The sequence below is a fragment of the Orcinus orca genome, chromosome 10, assembly GCF_937001465.1.
Source record: "Orcinus orca chromosome 10, mOrcOrc1.1, whole genome shotgun sequence".
Taxonomy (NCBI): domain Eukaryota; kingdom Metazoa; phylum Chordata; class Mammalia; order Artiodactyla; family Delphinidae; genus Orcinus; species Orcinus orca.
Genome location: NC_064568.1, coordinates 7,445,050 through 7,467,011, shown reverse-complemented (window position 1 = coordinate 7,467,011; position 21,962 = coordinate 7,445,050). Strand labels below are relative to the sequence as shown.

General features: G+C 38.9%; 1 protein-coding gene across 18 annotated transcripts in view; it reads left to right on the top strand.

Annotated features, from left to right (window-relative positions):
• The window catches only part of SETD5 (SET domain containing 5), a 90,480-nt gene that overhangs the window by 58,093 nt on the left and 10,425 nt on the right, over positions 1-21,962 (top strand). For 13 of the 18 annotated variants that reach the window (XM_033437262.2, XM_033437250.2, XM_033437255.2 and 10 more), the window contains 7 exons: positions 3,725-3,854; positions 11,675-11,919; positions 14,927-14,983; positions 16,880-17,350; positions 19,951-20,249; positions 21,162-21,295; positions 21,771-21,859. In XM_033437262.2, the coding sequence (XP_033293153.1) occupies positions 3,725-3,854; positions 11,675-11,919; positions 14,927-14,983; positions 16,880-17,350; positions 19,951-20,249; positions 21,162-21,295; positions 21,771-21,859 (1,425 nt within the window). The remainder of the gene's footprint in view (positions 1-3,724; positions 3,855-11,674; positions 11,920-14,926; positions 14,984-16,879; positions 17,351-19,950; positions 20,250-21,161; positions 21,296-21,770; positions 21,860-21,962) is intronic. The other 5 variants (XM_012534831.3, XM_033437252.2, XM_033437257.2 and 2 more) reach the window with 1 other exon arrangement.

The following is a 21,962-nucleotide window of genomic DNA, read 5'->3' as shown; positions in this document are numbered from 1 at the left end:
AAAAAAGTATTTGCCATTTAATGACCATTATGATTAACCTAATTCTGTAATAATTGGAGAAGGGCATTAACTGTGGTATGGCATGCGAAACTAATCTTCCTGTTACATTTAGCTCAGTCCCTCATTAAGAGTAACAGCTCAGAATCTTTAACTACATTTTCAGAGTAGTATTGAACAATTAGAGAAGCTGTAAATATGGTCTTTAGTTTGGAGGAACAAGTCAAGAGATGGTTTAATATATATGAAATAGACTTTTTCCTTTTGTTCTGTCTTTGGCTAGACACAGTACTAGATTTCCTAGGATGTTAACTACTGAAGCATCTTACCAAGTCAGATAATAGAATTTCTTATTTTGGTCCTTTAAGAAGGGTGAACAATTATTAATACAGAGTAATAGTGAAGTCTGAATTGTAAATAGTACGGACTAGCCTCTTAAAATACTGCCTTGATCATTGTGATGCTGGGTTATAATCTTTCTATTCCCATCTTGCTTTTTTCCAAGTAGCAGAGTTCTGTGAAAATCGAAAACGTGTAGAAATATGACTTCAAATCTGATAGAAAATCCATTTCTTAGAGCTCTTTTTACCTGGTTATGGTTTAGGACTTATATCTGTATCTCATCTTTGTGTCTCCATTGGCAACAGTTAGAAATACTTAACTCATGTCCGTGTTATATTCTCCACATGTATCTGACCATCCTTAGTCTTGTTTTATACAGGCTCTGCTCAGGCACTTTTATCTATTTGTGTCATATTGGTCTTTGGGAAGAGTTCAGGCTATGTATGCTGACTTATATATCAAATTATCTTACTTAAATTGGGTCTTTTAAAATTAAGTTTTAATCACAGATTTAATAGTTGCTGTTAATGTATCAAGATTATATTACACAACAAGACTGTAACTTTTTATGGGACAAAATTAATGAAATTGGGCCTTATATAGAAATTGAACTCAGCTTTATCCTAGATGGGGAAGGAGAAGATTTTTTAGATTGGTTAGAAAGTACTCATATAGTACAGGACCTAAGAAGATTTCCATGATAAAACAAAATTGTAATAAATTTCTGAAAATCCATCAGAGAAGAATATAATTTAAACAGATGAAAACAACCATCCTCCATGGGATTAGTTAGAACAGTGTACATTCTTAATAGGCTTACTCTTTCATATCTGATTAAAGGAGATAAAAGCTTCATAAGTTTAAAACAGTATAAAGCTGCATGGGTATATTTGCACCCAGATTCTTAGAGTATTTGGCAGAATGTTTTGTGATGTCTCTGTAGTTTCTAAATTAAATCGATTCACAGTTCTTAACTAGCATGTTATAGCATGTCTTTTGTTGGATTTTACTTCACTTGTTATTTTAGAATGGAAGCATTTATGACTGGCTAAGAAGCCTTTCGGTAGTATCCCTCCTTGCTCTCTCTAAATCTCTAAACTTACCTTGTAGGCATAATATGTGTGGGCATTTGGTTTCCCGTTCAGACTGAAAATGAAACACTGTGTTTTGCATTGATATTTCATGATGTGCACTAGAGTGTTGTTAATCTGTATATGTCTGTACATAGCACTGAAATTCAGTTGAACTAGTCCTCACTGAACATGTGTGCCCAGTACTGTGCTACAAGCTTTCTTCACACACACTGTCTCACCATTCATGATAACCCTGTGAGGCTGGGATTATTGCTTCAATTTACAGATCCAGAAGCTTTGGCTCAGAAGCGTTCAGTAACTGGCCCAGAGTTAGGCGTCTAGTAAGAGACACAGCCAAGTTTCAATCCAGGTCTTTGGACCCTAAAACCCAAATTAATTCCTTTCTCTTTCCCCATCGTAATGAGACCCTTTAAGACATTTCTGTTGCCCATCTCTGAGCTTCCTAAAAATCTCTTCAACACAGACTTTCAGGGAAGGGAGAAATGTTCTTTTGACCTTAATAACTGTAGCTAGAACTTGGGGAGAGGGGTTGTCTAAAGTTAATTTATTATCTGTAGGGGTGATTGGGATTTGTTAGATACAAATAGCTGTTCATGTTCCTTCTTTACAGGCCCTGAAATATTGTGTAGACGTACATATAGGGTCAGGGAGGAATGGGTTTGATCATGTTGCTGTGTTCAACCTTAAGCTAACCAAAGCAGCATCTTATTCCTTAGAATGCCCTTGTCCTGGTTTTACTTTCCCTTTTTGTAGTCATCAGATCCAGAGTGTAAGTTCTTTTATGGGTGCGTCTATTTGACACTGGAAATACAAGAAATTGACTTCTCTAGGAAGAAAGGACAGTGACCCCAAATGAGTCCTGTCATCTGCTCTGATGAAAAACTTGTATGTAATAAGGTATCTATAACAAAGGATTTTCACTCTTTTTGGCCTCCTGGCCTTATTTTCCCCATCTGTATAATGAGTGCGTTAAGACAAGGTAACCTCTGAGGTCTCTTCTATGTAAGGAGCTATGGTTCTGACAGTTTTCATCTTTATATCAGTATTCTGTATGTAGGAGAGTTAGTTCATTCTTGGTCTTGTTTTGGCTTTTCAGAGACCTGATCAAATCCTAAAATGCTGATGTGATTCAATAGATGCTGAGCTGTCTTTCTTAGGTACTTACTCACTCTTTACCCCCTCATGTTCATAATTTTATTCTTGCTTTCATTTGGCAGACCACATGGTCTGGTTTCCTCACATTATTTCCTAAGTTTCTAAGAGGGTAAATCTATTAGAATTTCTCTCTTTGGTAAAGAGAATATTTACTTACCTGTAATATTGGTTTTCTAAAGGTGTAAAGTTATAATCACCTTTGCTCTTCCTATTTGGGATAGGGTCTGACTCAGAAATTGATGTTTATCAAAATTCGATCTGTCTTATGTCAGGGCAGGAGAGCCACAGAGTGGTGAGCAACCTACAACTGTATCTTAAGAGAACACAATTACAGGTAAGAAATTTTCTCTCTTCCACAGGATGCATAATCTTATTATGCTAATCTCTGCAGACTTTCTGACAAAAATCTATTTCCATCATTTTAGATTCCATTATTCACAACAAAAAATGACTGATTAGAGAGCTCTTTTTTACTTTTTTTTGCCTTTTTGATTTCTGCAGAAGGTCATTTATTCAGGTGATGATTTGTATTATTCATGCATAATTTAACCAAACTACTTAACAAGGAGGGAAAACTCAGAGGATATTCTGAGAGTAGACTTTCTGGAAGCATTTCGGTACTTGTAGTGAAGAGCTGTTTATCCTCATCCAAAGTTTTCTTGTGAATCTTTTCGATTATTCAGATATGCCCAACACAGGGCAGACAACTCTTAAGAGATCTTTTATCTTCCTTCTATGCACTTATTTTATGTGCTAGTTTCATCCTGTGTGATCAGAGTCTCTCTTAAATAAATGCTAAGATTTCTTCCTTATCTTTTCCCATTTATCCCATTCTAAGCAATATGAAAAGTTAAATAGTAATCTTTTTTTTTTTTATTGGTTTGGGCTTTTTTGTGGGACTTCATTATGTGTAATCCAGGTTTTCTCAGTTATGCCCCATAAAAGGAATTGATGGGGCACTATCCTAGAATGCTGAAACACAAGACAAAAACTACTTGACTGTGGACCTGAATGAATGCATTGTATTGCATCTCTCACCAGTTGATATGTAATGACCTGGTTAATGCATTTAAAATAGGTGACCTAAATAGTTTTAAATGATTATTGATAATTCCCTGATTCTTTTCCCATTATAGCGCTGGATAAAGCAAGCCTTGGAAGAAGGGATGACCCAGACATCATCTGTACCCCAAGAGACTAGAACTCAGCACCTATACCAAAGTAATGAGAATAGTAATTCTTCTAGTATCTGCAAAGACAATGCAGGTATGTGTGGCAGACCTTTCTGAATACATGAGCAATGATTATTTTGGGTCTACATAAAAAATTTCACTGAGTACTTTAAAAAGTCTGATACAAAAAAAAGAAATAGCATTGTTCTCTAAATAGTTACTTTACATCTGTCTTTACAGAGGAAGAGAGAGATCTCAAGTCAGGGATCAGTATTCCCAGGACGACAAAGAAGGAACTAGACAGTGTACAGATAACAGCAGAAATGGTTAAAAAAAGGTTAGATACATTTAAAGTAGTAAGTTTAGGAAATCTATATCCATATGTATAAGAGGAGAAATAAGCAAGAAAGATGCGGGGCGCTGTTCAGGAAAGAGTCAAAATCGTAGGTGATTGAGTTGGGTGGGACTTGGTTGAAGGGGCAGGGGATGAGTGAAGTAAATGAGAAATTATTATGAATTGGTTGTTTTCAAACCGGAGGGTCATGTAAAATCATCTGGCCCACTGGTTTTCCAGTGACTCTTGCAGGGGTTTTAATTGAATTGCAGTTGAAAGCACTGGTGTATGGACTTGATACCAACTTAACTTATTTTGGGATAGTCTTATTACCGGTTTCTCTTGGCCAGTATTACTTTAATTGAAAAGTTCTGTGTGATTCCTCTTAGTTTATTTATCTCTAAATCAATTTTGTGAATATTATGCAATCAAAACAAAATGCCAAAATAAATAAGATGCTAAAAGTCACATAGTAATATTTCCGATTTTCATAAAAACCACTTCTTTGTTTCTGTTTATTGTCTGAGTAAATATGAACTTGAATTAAATAAAGAGATTTGTACTAGGAATATCTGCTTTATATTAAAACTTTGTGTAATACTGTATTTGGGGGAAAAATAGGCTACTAAAAACAGATTTTTTAAAAATTATTGACTTTGTTTTTCTATCCCTAGATTGGATTATACCTTGTAAGTTATCGCATGTGTAACCTCAGGATAATAAGATCCCAGTGTAGAACATCTGGAAGATAAATGATACCATGTATTTAAAATATCTTATTCTCTTCACCAAATATTAGGGAGATTTACTCAAACCAGGTTAACATAAAGAAATGCTGGTAAAAGATTTCCGTCAATATTATCAATTTATTGGCAGCTTTTACAGTACGGTGAGAGTATTACTTAACTGAAATCTTCTATCTAGTATACACACATATGTATATGTATGGTCTGTGTGTGTGTGTGTGTGTGTGTGTGTGTGTGTGTGTGTGTGTGTGTGTGTGTGTGTGTGTATTTGAGGATGGGAAAGGGAGGCTGTATTAGCAATTCATGTCCTGACTGGCAAAGACTCATAGGGAAAGTTGCCTTTGTTACTATGTGCCCTGGTTGGAATGGAAGTAGGACTGTTAGTCACCAACCTTTATTGAACTTCTCTCGTCTCTAGCAGTGAGAAACATTCAGAGGACACACCTTGCCCTTCAGGAACAACGTAAATGGGAAAATATTTAATTATAACCAAGCAGGGCTTCCCTGGTGGCGCAGTGGTTACGAGTCCGCCTGCCGATGCAGGGGACACAGGTTCGTGCCCCGGTCCGGGAAGATCCCACATGCCGCGGAGCGGCTGGGCCCGTGAGCCATGGCCGCTGAGCCTGAGCGTCCAGAGCCTGTGCTCCGCAACGGGAGAGGCCACAACAGTGAGAGGCCCACGTACCGCAAAAAAAAAAAAAAAAAAAAAGCAATACTCAAATGAGTGACTTGGTATATTGCTACAAGTTAGTGTAAATCCTGAGGAATTATTTTTATTTGGTTTCTTTGGGTTTTTTCCCTCTCAAAAAGATCAAGAAAATATTAATCAAGAAAGGGAAAAAAGAAAACAAAAAGGGATACAAATTGGTGTAGTAGAAAGAATCCAACAGACCTGAGTTTGAAGACCATCTCTGCCCTTTACTAACTATATGATGTTGGGCAAGTTATAAAGTTATCTCTGAGCCTCATCTGTGAAATGGGTATAGTAATATCTGCTTTGTAGAGCTAATATGAGATTAAATTAAGGTACATAAATTACCGTATCAGACCCTTAATAGGAATTATTATTGTCATTATCTACAGATTTCTTGTCGAACATCTATGGAACATTTGCAGAAATTAGTCATGTACTAGGATACATTAAAGATTCTAAGTTCCTAGAAGCTAAAGTTGTATGGAAATAAATGGTATTACTCTTCAGGCAGGGGAGGACATAATGTTCATTATTTGTAAATGATGTGGATATCTATCTAGGAGAGCCTAAACAATCATTTGAAAAAATTAACAGGAGTTCAACAAAACTGCTGGATATGCAAAAATTAATACCATTTATGTACCAAGAAAATGAAGAAAAATTTTTCATTGCCGGACTAAACAGAACTGAGAAACTGCCTAGGAATAATGGTGGGGACATGTAAAGCAAATCATTACTGAGAAATATTTTTTTAAGTCTTGAGGAAATGAAGGGAACTCCCATACTGATTAATGGAAAGAAGAAATATAATGAGTCAGTTTCTTTCCTGGCTTCAGATAGTTTCCATCAAACTAGTTTGTTTGGGGGTTTGATTAAATGATCTTGGAAGTTTATCATAAAAAGCAAACATGAAAATAAGAAAAAATTGAAAAAGTAATGACAAAGAAGTACTTTACCTAGAAGTGTAAAACTAACTTCTATTATGAATCTAGAAGCTGGTAATTAGTACAGGTGCAATAATGGATGTATATATGGAACAGAATAGCCAGAAGCAGGCCTTATGTAAGTGAAAGATTTGGTAAATTATTCTGGAATTTTTACTTGCATGGGGGATGAGAAAGACTTAGATCTTTGCCAAAGTAAATTCTATGTGCATTCAGTGTTTTGGGTTTTGTTTTTGTTTTTGCGGTACGCGGGCCTCTCACTGTTGTGGCCTCTCCCGTTGCGGAGCACAGGCTCCGGACGGGCAGGCTCAGCGGCCATGGCTCACGGGCCCAGCCGCTCCACGGCATGTGGGATCTTCCCGGACCGGGTCACGAACCCGTGTCCCCTGCATCGGCAGGCGGACTCTCAACCGCCGCGCCACCAGGGAAGCCCCCATGTTTTTTAATTAAAGTTAAATAAACAATGTTTCTATGTCCTTAGTTCTCTGAATTAATAGAAGACAAAAATATTGGGAGAAAGGATTTGCAACAAAAATGACAGGGAAGGGCTTCCCTGGTGGCACGGCGGTTGAGAGTCCGCCTGCCGATGCAGGGGACACGGGTTCGTGTCCCGGTCCGGGAAGATCCCACATGCCGCGGAGCGGCTGGGCCCGTGAGCCATGGCCGCTGAGCCTGCGCGTCCGGAGCCTGTGCTCCGCAATGGGAGAGGCTACAACAGTGAGAGGCCCACGTACCGCAAAAAAAAAAAAAAGAAAAAGAAAAAAAAAAAAAAAATATATATATATATATATATATGACAGGGAAGTAATACCCCCTACTAGCAATTTGGTAAGATTTATCATGCATTTTATTTTTTTAGTTTATTTATTTTTTTGGCTGCATTGGATCTTTGTTGCTGTGCACAGGCTTTTCTCTAGTTCGGCAAGTGGGAGCTACTCTTCCTTGCAGTGCGTGGTTTCTCATTGCGGTGGCTTCTCTTGTTGCAGAGCACAGGCTCTAGGCGTGCGGGCTCAGTAGTTGTGGCTCCCGGGCTCTAGAGCGCAGGCTCAGTAGTTGTGGCGCACAGGTTTAGTTGCTCCGCGGCATGTGGGATCTTTCCGGACCAGGGCTCAAACCTGTGTCCCCTGCATTGGCAGGTGGATTCTTAACCACTGCACCACCAGGGAAGTCCCTGTCATGCATTTTAAAAATTCATTCCTTAACCTAGAAGTTGTTGTTCTAGGTACTTGTTCTGTAGAAATAGGTGTGGACCAAAATTTTTATACAAAGTGTTAGTCATGGAATTATTAATAATTGCAAACACATGCAGGATAAAAACAACCTGGGTTTCAACAAATAAAGAAATGTTAGAATTTGTGGTTTATCTTCTATTACACATACTTTTGGTGGAATACTATAGAGTAGCATTAAATTTTTTACTCTATTTTATCAAATTAACCTCCAAAAAATAGCACAGTACTACTTTTGAATTAGATTTCACTGATCTGAATCTTGAATCTGTAAGACTATTAAAAGAATAGTTTATTATGATGAAATAAAATTTTTCCGTGGAATGTAAAGGTGGTTGGTTCAGTATTTGAAATTTTATTCATATAATTTATTAGCCAGCCAAATGGAGAAGGGGGAGTAATAGCACAGTAACTGTGAATTTAATGATAAATCTAATAACATACTGAATGATTTTTTATTTTACATCTATCTGAAAACAATTGCCAGTTATGTTTCCTGGTGAAAACTAGTTAGATTAAACTTTTAAATTGGTTATCAACTTATCCCACTATTACCATTCTTATATAACAACATCTAGAATTGTTACCCAAACTGATTACCAAAAAGAAAATCTATGAGATAAAAGTTTTGGTAAAGAGGATGTATTTGTTGCCATTGTATACAAATAATATGCTACTCTACCTGGAAAAGCCAAGAGAATTAACTGAAAAACTGGTAGAGATCAATAGGGTAGCTGGGTACAAAAATATGTAAACATTTTCTTACATGTTAGCAATAACATTTAGGTAATACACAGGGAGAAATACATCCAGTTCACAGTGGTAACAGAAGATAGTGAACACTGCAGAATAAACCTAATTAGAAATGTGGCAGATCTATAATGGAGAGGAATATAAGGAATTCCTTGGCGGTCCAGTGGTTAGAACTCCACACTCTCACAGCTGAGGACCTGGGTTCAATACCTAGTCAGGGAACTAAGATCCCACAAGCTGCGCAGCAGAGCCAAAATAATAATAATAATGAGGAGGAGGAGGAATATAAATGAAGGCATGAGTAGCTAAAAGATCGTGCCACGGTGCTCAGTTAGAATTCTTGACAAATTACTCATGAATTTAATACAACCCCAGTCAGCCTCGGGGAGGGGGTAGTATCAGCATAGTGTTTGTTAGTTTGTTTTAAAGTTGTTTGTTTTTTGATGTGGACCATTTTTAAAGTCTTTATTGAATTTGTTACAATATTGTTTCTGCTCTATGTTTTGGTTTTTTGGCCGTGAGGCATGGGGGATCCCAGCTCCCTGACCAGGGATCGAACCCGCACCCTCTGCATTGGAAGGCAAAGTCCCAACCACTGGACTGCAGGGAAGTCCCAGTATCAGCATAGTTGACAAATGATTTCTACAGTTCATTGACATGAACAAGTATGCTAGAATAGGCAAAATATTTTGGAGAGCTAGAGTAGAATAACTGGAATTGCCCAAACAATTTTACTAAAAAGTGTACAGAATAACATTCAGAACTAAACCCAGTATCTAGTCGGATAAATGTCATATTTCAAATCAATAGAGAAATATGATTATTCTATAATTACAAAAGAATTTGGAAGAATATGCTAGCCATTTGGCCTGTGAAAAGGATAGAACATACTAGTACCAAAACTACTATATGTTCTGAGTTGAATTCAAAAATTAAATATGGAGATAAAGGGAAAATTGGTCAGTATTTTTATTGTCTTGGGGTGGGGTGACAAAAACATGACATCAGAGGCAGAAAATAAAGGAAATGGTTGATATATTTGACTAAATAAAAATATAAAACATTGTATAGCCCAAGACTATTAATAAAATTAAAATATAATTGTAACATTTTTGTCATTGTAATGGAAGGATTTTTACTATGTATTTCTGATTGAAAATAGTAGGTTATTGTCCAGTGTGATTTAGACAGGGTGAGTAAGGACATGTCAGGAAAGAGTTCTAGATGAAAATACACCAGCATATTAACAATGAATTAATTTGTGGATATGATTTCAAGTTATGTATGTGTTTCAATATGTGGGTGTTTGTTTAGATAACCTTAGGAATTATTTGAGTAAAGGTAAAAAACCATAAAAGATAGGTTTAACCACATGAAATTTGATAGCTGTGTATGGCAAAAAGAAGAAAAATGAAACTTGAAAAAAACAATTTTGTAAATATAGTGCCGTTCATAGAAAAAAGTATGCAGATTACCACTGGCCCATAAACCTCATAAGGGCAGGTGTCAGGTCTCTTGTTGAATGTATCATAATAAGTACTCAGTAAATATATTTTAAATGAATGACCTTTAAGTTGATTTTGGGGGTGGGAGAGTTCATCTGAACTTTATAACTTTTCTACAATCAACTTTATCACTTACATAATTACCTTTAGTAGTTACAGCGTTGGACCTAGCAGTATAGCAGTCTTTTGAAAGATTCACTGTTTAAGACTCTCAAAATATATAAACCTAACTATAAGTCATGAATCACATGTTTGTTTGTTTATACCTAGGCACTTTTCAAAAGGAGAAAAGAAAAATGAGTATCTGGAACAGAAGGAAAATAGAAATATACTTCTAATCTAGGAAAAATTTTAAATTTTTATATATATGAAAGGAGAAATATGTATCTCCAGTGTTTTTTGCTTTTATTTCTTGTCTCTGCTTCAACCTCTACTGCCCTAGTTCAAGCCTCATAACTCTTTCTGTTTACTTCATTAACTCCAAATAGTTTCCCAGTGTCCATTCTTATCCTAACCATTGCTACCAGGAGAATCTTTCTCAAGCACAGCTCTGATTACTGTCCGAAAACTTTTCCTCAAAGACTTGGGGTAAATGTCACTCCTTCCACCAAGCCTTGGGGGTATAATTTAACCTAATGATTAAGAATGTAGATGGGAACCAGGTGACCTAGTCTTTCTCTCTTTATACATCAAATTCCTTATCTGTAAAGTGGGGATAATAATAGTACTGGGTTTATAGAGTTACTCAAATTACATCTGATAATTCACATAAAGCACGTAGAATAGTGCCTGGTGTGTAATAAGCACTTAAAAGCATATTTTTTTTTTTTTTACTAACATAGCAGTATGATCACCTCTGTTGAGGTTCTTAAACTTACACGTTTTATATATGTTTTCTTTTTCTTACACATTTGTAAACTCATTTAAAATAGAATACATGATAACCATTTTCCCCCACTTACCTGGTTCAGTGGTTTCCATATTGTAGGTATTTAGTAAATGAATAGCTTTAAACTGTAAACGAATAAAAATAGATTTTTCCTTTGAGAAAGTGAGACAGGTGCATTGGCCTGAGTGGTCAGTAAAATTTATAGTATATTAACTTCCTTTCAAAGTGGAACTAAGAAGTGTACAGTAGAAAGTAGGATATTCCAATCAGAAAAAGAGTACCACCCTACTTTTTGAAAATGATTGGGAGAAGTTTCTGTAGAAATGATTTCACACTTTGAAGCACTATAAAACTAAGGACTCAACAAGGATCAAGTAATCATGTGTAACTCTTTCCTACTAAAACAATATTACATAAAGAGCTGGTAAAGAATGGCAAAAATACATAAAACCTTGAAACTGAGCTCAGTAGAGGGTGATTTTAGCAAAGAGACACAGATTAGAGATGTTCAGAAATTCAGTGTGAAAAAACTAAATTTATATTTTCCACTACAAGAGATTAAATTAGCTCCAGGGATTAGTTATCAGAAGGGTCAAATTCATCTGGTGATTTTCTGGGAGGTAGAGAATTTTGAGAATTACTTTAAGTGTGACAATTAAAAAGTCTTTGGGCTTTTGGTTTGATTGCCGGAGATAACAATGGGATGAGGCAAAAGTGGAGTTACCAGCCATTGTGGGCTAGAGATTAATAATGGCTTCACTATGAAGCAGCCCTTGAGGATGTAATTTCAGACCTCTCATCCAAGCTTTGTATTTCACAGACTTGTTGAGCCCATTAAAGAAATGGAAATCTCGCTATCTGATGGAGCAGAATGTTACCAAGTTACTGCGGCCTCTTTCTCCAGTCACACCACCCCCTCCCAATCCAGGCTCAAAGAGCCCCCAGCTGACCACACCTGGCCCATCTCACCCAGAAGAGGAGTGTCGAAATGGATACAGCCTCATGTTCTCACCAGTCACGTCTCTTACTACTGCTAGTCGCTGCAATACTCCTCTGCAATTTGAGGTGATTTGGGTTTGGTTGTTGGGAGTGCTGAATATGAAAATCATTATTTGCACCTCCTCATTTCAAATACATCACTCCAAATGTTTCTTTACCATGTTCTTCGCCCATCTTAGCAAGAGAATGGGAAACCTCAGGGTCATTGTGACCTATTACCTGGTAGCCTCTCATCTTGGCAGTCCCCATACTTCCCAAAATAGGAGTAGTGCTCCCACAGGTGACACTCATCTTATCTTTTGCATGCAATTCATCAACCTCCATTACTTTAGGTGGTAATCGTGCTAGATCTTTATCTTTACTGTATACCTTGGTTAAAATAGGCCTCTAGCTGCTTAGTAACCATTAATGACACCTGCCTGAGCGCTCAGGTTATACTGATTGGTTGTGCCTCCATTTCTAGGCCTTTAAATAAGTGAAGTGTCTGTTATTTTGCATTCTCGTGTGCCTAAGTAAACAGATTTAGAAAGCACTGAGGTATGGTTTATGGCAATTTAGGGGTTTTATTCATTCCCAGATTACTTTTCCTTCTCCTCATGTGTTAGGAATGAGAAGTAGAAAGAGCCTAGCAACATGCATTTATAAGAAGCAGATTTATTACACTCGCTCTCTGGTCAGCTGTTTCAAAAAGTTACTTCTGAATTGCTTTAGTATTCAAGTTTGAGTGACGGCAGCTTTACTGAATAGAATCCGTGTGCGTGCGTTAAAAAAAAAAACTCATCTATCGCATGTTGCTTTGATTTATAATTAAATTAAACAGACACTATCTATTCCTTCTCAGAAAAATTTGTTCTGATGACTAAACACTCAGCTCTGACCCTACCTTGCACGTTTCCAGATGTGTTCTTTGATAAAGGTGAATGTTCTAATCAGTGCCATCCTACCTATTCAGTTTTTGTGAGAGCATGGAGATTAAAAAGACCTGAACCTTTAAATGACTAACTCAGAAAGAGGAAACTTAGCAACCTTGAAAGTAAGAGACAGCTGTATTCTGTACCTAAACTCGACCATATTAACTTACTTTCAGAGCAAACCTTTTTGAGAAGGCGAACAGAACCTTCTGGTTACATTTGATTTCTAGGGAAGTTACCCTTTACCAAATTCCCTGTGGCGTTCTTTTTAGTCAGATAGGAAAACAGCTGATATGGGCCTTACCAACTTTACTTGGATCTAATTGCAGTTGATTTTTCATTTAGCAGCCAAAGTTTGATGGTAAAATTTCGTGAGAGGACGTTCTCACTGGGAGGCAGTAGATTCTAGGAGTAGAATTTCATACTTTATTATAATTAATGTTTTATTATAATTAAAGGTGAAATTAGAAGGTGGGTTGCCATCTAGAACAGCCGGGTTTAGCACTCAGTGTATTTCCTACCCCTTGCAGCGTTTTGGATAACTGAAATTCTATGCAACTGTAAGGTGTTTTTATTTTCTATTTTTTTTAATCAGAGATCATTTTAGTGATGCGTAGTCTAAGCATAATGTTAGGATACCAGGAGGGAAAGAAAACATAATACATTAAGTAGCCGATCCTTTCAAAAAGTTCAGTGCATGTTTTCACTGTTTTAGTCTCATGATTTAACTAAGAAAATTTGGCCTTTTTCATCAATTCAAAAAACAGATTTCATCATCCCAACCATCTTTATCACCATTCTAATTGCTATACTCTTTCCTATATTCTAGTATGGGGAGGTGGGGAGCCTTATTTCCATCCAAGACTATGACACAAGAGAAATAGCAGAAAGGTGTCACAAGTGAAGATCAGCTTGGCTGGGGGAAGAATATTTTTGAAAGAAGGAAAGTGAGAAATGCTAAGGGAATGAGTTGAAAAGACATGTAGTAGAAGAGAGGCAAGATCATGAGGAAAGGGAAGCATCAAAAAAAAAAGTGAAAGCAACATTGGGAGGCCAAGTTTAATGAACCCCTCCTTTCCAGCAGAATAACGCTTCCTTTGTTTTCCTGCCTGGAGAGCCATACCCCACTATCCATCTCGCACATACTACCACCCCACCAAATAAAGTGAACACCAGTACCCCTGCTCTGCTAAAACAGCCTCATTTCCTGCCCCAGGATGGGCCAGCCACCCAGGCCACAGCTGTCCAGAGCCTGTGATATTAGAGGCCCTCCCCTACCTTGCCCCTGAATCCTTGTCACAGCAACCACTGTCATTCTCTGCTTTTTATCCTTCATACCTTCCCATCTGAACTTACTGCCCAGTTCCTGTTTCATACGGGAGTGCTGCCTCATGCAAAAGCCGCCCTAATGGTAGCCCTGTTTAGGACCAGAGACTGGAAGTGTACACATCTGCCGTTTTTTTTTATTTTCTTTTCTTTTTTCCCTCTATTCCTCAAAGTACAGTGGATTTTAATATCAGAAGAACTTTAGTGGTGGTGGTCAGATCCAGTTGGATTATGTTAAGAACCATCTAGCCTATGAGCTAGAGAATCCATCAATCATAACTTCTGCAACTGTCATTCAAGAGGAACTGGCCATCTTCCTAGCCCTGTCAGCCCCCAACATGCTAAGCAGTTTCCCTGGGTAATGGTGGCAGGCTTGAGTCACACAGGAGAATTGAGGAAATGTGACATTCAGAATAGGGTGTGGGGTGAAGAGAAAAGGTGCCCCTAAGCATGAGGAATGAGTGGTAGGGTGCCCCTCAATAACAAGTACTGTAGGAAATCTCTTCTAACATAGAAAGACATATACTGTAATAGTGTAAAATCTTACCAATTTAACTCTTGGTATCTGCTTGAGATGTTTACTTACAGCATGATACATAACCAGTTTATCCTTAAATGCTTTCAGAGACGCCAGGAAGCATTTTAACAAGTCATTCTGTCCATCGAGATGAATTCTGCATTTGAACATTTCCCTTGTGCCTTCTTACCCTTCTCCCTGCCCCACCCCCCAAAATTTGTGGCTAACCATCTATGCTTGCTTTTTTTTGCTTTATTTTTTGTTTGTTTTGTTTTGCTTCTTTGAGTAGATGAATAACAAGATGCTTTTCCTCCTCTAGAACATATCCTCCCCTGAGAGTTCCCCTGCGAATAGGCCCGAGTCCCTGTCACCCGAGGTAGTTATCACACCATCTCAATCACACTTGGAGGCTGAGAGTGAGTGTGCATGAGTGTGCTCCTGCCTGTGTGGGGAGGGCTGGGGGATCTGAGTGAATGGGGTGATGGGCTGGAGGGTGGCCGATTGGTCACTGTAAGTTGAATGAATCTTCCCATGTGTGCCTGTGGTTACTCAGAACTCTCAATGTAGATGGAGGAAAATGAAGTAGTTGTGTGTGTGTGTGTGTGTGTGTGTGTGTGTGGTGGGTTTGTTTTTGTTGTTTTGGGGGGGTGGGGGGGAAGGGTATGGCTGAAGAGTTTTCTTAAAGAATAGAATCTAGAAATCAAGTTTAAAGGAGCTGAAGATGCGGTGGGAACCTTGTTAAAGAAAGTCTAACAGTGTGTTTGTTAAATAAGGAAGGTTATATCAACAGTTGGTAGGAGCTGTTTTTTGATCTTTATTATCTTGGGCTGATAAAGGAGCAGCTTATATTGGAAAAGTTAGGCAGCGATTTATGCCTTATTCCCGGGTTAATCTGACAGCTGTTTAACTGGATGTTTTGAGCTTTGGTTGATAGATTAAGCAGCTTCTTTAGAAAGAGTCATGCCTCTCAGCTTAAGTCAGCCCATGGCTTCTGTGACTCAGGGCTCCATTCTGCAGTGCTTGGGAAATGGTTGCTGTACAAATGGTATCTCTTAGAATATCAAATCCTACTGCTATGGAGATGTTAAATTCAGATTTTAGTGCTAGAGTTTCTTAACTGTTAAAAGATTTGGATGAACGTAGTAATGATTAACTCCATGAATCCACATGGAGCCTTTTTCCTCTTAAAGAGAAAGTGATAGTCTCTCATAACCTTTCAGAAATTAACCCACACCCTTCCAGTAAAAAGTTAGTGCTAAAATCAGTGACAGGTGACCAAATTCTGAATCAGTAGGATTTTATAGATCAATGTGAAACTGAAGAAGATTGTATTCTAGTGTACTAGAGGTCTTCTGGGTGTTTTTTACTCTATTTTGTAAGGAATGTAAAGCTCTCCCTCAGTTGCTAAAGATTCTAAGATAGCATAATTTGGAGGCTGACATGGTGTGTCACCTGGGTTTCTGGTACTATTCTTTCTAGAGAGTTAGCTGTAGCTGACACAGTGGCAGAAAATCTTGATGTTAGGAGGTAATGATGACCAAGTAGATGGGTTTATTTTTGGTACGTTTCAGCATTTCAGATGCTCTGCAGTGATGAGCATTAGTGGCCTTGTGGTATGTTAACATACGTTAGAGGATGCAAAAAGAAGAATTGAGTGGCCAGAAAGTTTTATGAGAAATACATACTTAATAGTGAAAGTGAGTGAAGAACTGGTTGGTTGATGTCGTTAACTAATACCATTCTTCTTTCCTGAACCAGTAACTTAAATACTTGACTTTTCGTCTACTTTCTACTTTCTTTCACCCTTTTCCCTCCTCCCACCTTCCATCAATATTAGTTTAGAAATGAATAACTCCAGAAGCCAGTTATCTTAAGACACTATTCTCACCTCTGTGGCTCCATGGGGCTCAGGTAAATCCCTAATTATACTGCCAGTCCCTGAATGTAGTGCAAGGTGACTCAGCAAACCTGATGAAAGGCTAAGCAGGCAAAATAGTCACATTTGGCCAGTTATCTAATTCTGACTTTCCCAGTATTCTCCTCCAGAAAGACTTTAAAACAATTTGGGGAAGGCCAGGATTCTTTGGTAATCTGGCGTGTATACACTGGTATTACATGGGACCTTTACAGATGTTAATGGCTTTCTCTCTTCTACTTTCGTCCCTCTTACCTATTCTTATTCACCTGTGCCCCCTCACTTCCCTTCTTTTCTGCCCTTTGACTTTTTCCTTTCTCCTCTACCCCATGTCCCCGTTGATTTTTATTCTTTCAGCTTTGTCACCGAAAAGACCTGGACTTGACAAAAGTAGGCTACCTTGACTCCAACACTAACAGCTGTGCTGACAGACCTTCCCTGATAAGCTCGGGTCATTCTGACCTGGCTCCTCATCCCTCTATCGGACCCACCTCTGAGACTGGCTTTACAAGCAGGAGTGGAGATGGACATCAGACCCTTGTGAGAAACTCGGACCAGACATTTCGGACAGAGTTTAACTTGATGTATGCCTACTCCCCATTGAACGCTATGCCTCGAGCAGATGGATTGTATCGAGGGTCTCCCCTAGTAGGGGATAGGAAGCCTTTACATTTGGATGGGGGCTATTGTTCCCCTGCAGAAGGGTTTCCCAGCAGATATGAGCATGGTTTTATGAAAGACCTCTCTCGTGGATCCATGTCACCTGGTGGCGAAAGGGCTTGTGAGGGAGTCCCATCTGCCCCACAGAACCCACCACAGAGGAAAAAGGTAAGTGTTTCACATTTTATAGGCTCTTTTGAAGAACTTCAACTGAATAATTCAACAGATATTTACTGAGTTACCACTGTGTTTTCAGCACTGTTCTCAGTGTGAGGAAAATGAAGATAAGTAAGACGGTCTCTTGGCATGTCTAGTGAAAGACTGTTTTAATATAATTTGATGAGTGTTGTAAATGTTAAGCAAATTCAAATGCCTACCATGTATGTGCCATACACGTGGCTAGGCAATTCAAAGGATAAAGCAGTGAAAAAGAATAATGCTACTTACATGTTTTATATAGTACTTTTCATGTTCTAGGCACTGTTAAGCTCTTCTTATGCATTTAACCTCACAATAATCCTGTAAGATGGGTAATTTCCCATTTTGTAGATGATGAAACTAAGGCAAGTTGAGTAACTTGCCATGGTCACACAGCTAGTATATGGAAGAGCCAGGACACTACCCAGGTCTGATTCCAGATTGCATGCTCTTATTGCCACCATGCTATATTGCCTCCTAGGTTCCGCCCTAAGGGAGCTTATAGCAAGTCAGACTGAGCTTAGCAGATAATTGTACTAATGATGAGAAAGGAGTTGTTCAGATGTGATGAGAACAACTTAACAGGAAATCTGACCAAGTCGGATATGTGGAGGGTACTTGAGAACAAACAAGAGGTTCATAGCCAAGTTTGAGGGGTGGTAGAGTGCAAGGTGACAGGTCACTGATTTGTCTGATCTCAAAACAGGAAGTAGGAATCAATCAGCCAACAAATTGAGGGGGTGAAAATCTTACAGAAGAGAGAGCAGAACAAGTAACTGTGACACTCCATTGAGTGGGCAGCAGGGATGTGATGTGGTTGCAGTTGAATGTTGCTATGGTGGCAGGTGAATAGTGGGGATAGTCAGGAGGAGAATACAGAGGTGGGCAGGGCCAGGTCGCAGAGATCTGGTTTGGGGCTTGACTTGTAGGTGATGCCTGATCTATAAATTACAAAGCCAAACGTGTGCTTTTTTTATGTCAGTGGTTTTCAACTAAGGGCATTTGGAAATGCATAGGAGTATTTTGAGTTGTCACAGCAACTTCCATTTACTGGTCAGAGCTAGAGGTGTTTAATGTTGTGTGTGTGACAGTCTCACATAATTGCAAAATGTCTGTGGTACTCTTGTTCAAATGTAGCCTAGTGGCTTTTTGTCTTTGCATTACAGTGAAATACGTTAACAGAATTTATTATTAACCCCTTTCCATGATTGTCTATAGAAAATGCATACACAAAATTGTCTTAATTTGTGTTTTCATTATATTTTACATTTGAACAGATAAATGAGAGCCCTAAGTGGATAAAAGAAGGAGGAAACACTGGCAGATAATTTGTAACAAAATAGCATTGCGGGGAAAATTCCCTGGTGGTCCGGTGGTTAGGACACCGTGCTTTCACTATGGATCGAACCCTGGTTGGGGAACAAAGATCCCACATGCTGCGAGGCGCAGCCAAAAAAAAAAAAAGCACTGGGTCTGGAATACTGTTGCATCAACAGCACTGACTAGCAGGAACAAAAGTGGAAACAGTCTTTGGATTTCTGGTTTCATTTATTATGTGCAAAAGTGATTGAAATCATGGTTTCATTTATTATGTGCAAAAGTGATTGAAATCATGCCGTCTTTGAAATTATGACCTGTTATTTCAGAAATATTGTTGAGCACCTGCTATCAACCAAGTTCTGCACTGTATGTTAAAGATAAAAAGCCAAATAAACTTGGTCTTTGCCCTTGTAGAACATGACAGTTTACAAGCATACAAGACATTGTAATAGGTCGACAGGCAGTGTAAGCACAGTGTGCTGTAACAGCAGAGAGGAGGTGTACTAGGCAGGGCAGGGAGGAGGGGTTTGTTGTGGCAGTCAGGAAAGAATAAGGCAGAGGAATGGCAGATCGAGGAGAAGTTTCCAAGTACAGGCTTTCTAGAGCTGGCTTGCTAAAATATAAACAGGAAATCATTTCCTTTCTCCTTTTACACTAGTTTCTCTATGTGTAAAACAGTAACAGTAATAAATCCCTGGATATATCTTGAAAATTTGAGCACATTTAAAAACCCTGAAGCATTGGCTTTTTCTTTTTGTTTGTGTGTGTGTGTGTGTGTGTGTGTTGTTTTGTTTTGTTTTTAAACGACTAACTAGAGATTTCTGGGGAGTGAGGAAGAGCTATCAGAATCACCTAGGAGACTTTTTCAAACTACACAGACTCCCAGCTCTTCACCTTCCCTTTTCTGGGTGCTACCATTGTTCCAAATAGCTATGATAGCACACTTTTGTTGAAGGGAACTGTAATCTCACAGGTTTTTCTGAAGGCAGAATAAAGGTTGAGGTCTACTGGTGAATACCATTTTTCAAAAATGCCATCTCCTAGTGTATTCTCTTTTCCTTACCAGTTTCTGACTGATTTAAATAAGTAGCTGTGCTCAGGTCTCTCTCACATTGGAAAAAGTCACCTGTTGGTGCCTGCTTTGTTTGCATGGCTTGCTAGCAGTTTACTAGGATTCCATCTTCTTTCCCCATTGCTAGTGATCCACTAATGATGTCTAGCTAGGGTCCTATTTCTTTTTTCCTTCCTAGGTATCCCTGCTGGAGTACCGCAAACGGAAACAGGAAGCCAAGGAAAATTCTGCTGGTGGGGGAGGTGACTCTACACAGAGCAAAAGCAAGTCTGCAGGAGCTGGGCAAGGCAGCAGTAACTCACTTTCTGACACTGGTGCCCATGGTGTGCAGGGATCCTCAGCCCGAACCCCATCTTCCCCTCACAAAAAGTTCTCCCCATCTCATTCCTCTATGTCTCATTTGGAGGCCGTAAGCCCATCGGATTCCAGGGGCACTTCATCTCACTGCAGACCTCAAGAGAGTATCAGCAGTAGGTGGTAAGTTTATGTTTGATGCTTTAATGATTAAATTCAGGAGGGAAGTAAACATCTAGGCTCTTTACCTAAGATGTACGGAAACACTTACCTGACAAAGCCAGCCAACAGTGCTATCTACCCTATTCAGCTGATTTAATAGTATCAGCCACAATCCACCAGCCCTACAGAAGCAAAGAATTGCCACCGAGCCTGCAAAACAACATGTTGGATGGCATATAGCTGTGGACACAGTGGAGTTATTTTTTTTGCTGGGCACTAACACTGCCTCTTCTATTTTCTCATTTCGTGTGAAAGGTAAGTCAGGATTTGAGCTCAGTTCCCCTTAAATTAACAACAGATATCTCAGTTCCACATGGCTAGAATATGCAGAGAGATGTGACACGTTCTGAAAGGATTTGTCTGGTTTAGGGGACAATGCAAATAATACTAATGTCAAGTACTGAGTATCAAATGAGTGAAATAAAGAATGAGGCATTTTAGGGATCTTGAACTGAAGAAATGAGGTCTTGAGAAAGGAGAGACATGGCTCAAGGGAGTAATGTTCATTCATCTGTGAAACAAACTGCTACCACATGCCAGTCACATGAGTTCACAGAAGAGAGAATTAGCATTTCAAGATGGAGGTTAAAAGAAGTAAACAGCTTCAAATCCCCCTTTTCCTTAATTGCTATTTTTCTTTAGAAGTGTTTATTCTTAAGTGCCTGACATAGTTTGAGGCAGAGAAAATACCTTGTTTTAAATTGGTCCTGAAGAAAATAACGTTTAAAAAGAGGGTGTTCTAAAAATAAATAAATAAATAAATAAAAGAGAAAGAGAAAACGTTGTACAGTTTTTTGTCAGAGCTTTGTTTGTTCCAGACTCTTATCTCTAAAGTCCTGTGGCATAAACCTCCACACCCTATTGCCTTCACAGGATGGTTCCCACATCAGTAGAACGACTCCGAGAAGGAGGGAGCATCCCCAAGGTCCTCCGAAGCAGTGTGAGGGTGGCCCAAAAAGGAGAGCCTTCTCCCACGTGGGAGAGTAACATCACAGAAAAAGACTCAGGTGAGCCTATGGCCTTCTGCCAACCAGGTACAGGGACACGAGCCAGGCTCTACACAATGCACACCAAATGCTGGGCTGAGGTGAGTCCATTTCTTATGCAGTTGGGCTCCCCTGTATGCAGAGTTCCAGCTCAGTCTTGCTTTCACTCTTTTGGGCTACAGCATTCTTAAGATCTAGCATTGCTTGCTCTTTGTCTGCTCTTTTTTCCCAAAGGATACCTTTATGTAACTCATCTCTCCAAAGCCCTGGGAATCACCTTGATGAAGGATGAAGAGAAAAAAGGAGACAGAAATCAGATCAGGCATTTAAAACACCCCATAATTAACCGCTCCTTTTGCCCTTCTGGCATGCTGCACTCACCTGATTTGTCAGAAAGAGAGCGGCATGGGTTGGTGCTGGCATTGGTGACTTGAATGAACAATGGCTCTCTCACACTTATTCTAAGAAAATAAGTTGATTTTGTATTACCTTCCAGACCCTGCAGATGGTGAAGGCCCAGAGACACTGAGCTCAGCACTCTCTAAAGGAGCAGCCGTTTACAGCCCTTCCAGATACAGCTACCAGGTGAGACAAGAAAGTGCTCATCTCTGGGCATAAGAATGTGTTCTGGGTTCCAAATGTTTTGTGATCCTGGCCATCCTTTGCAGTTGAGATGCCGTCTTTGCAT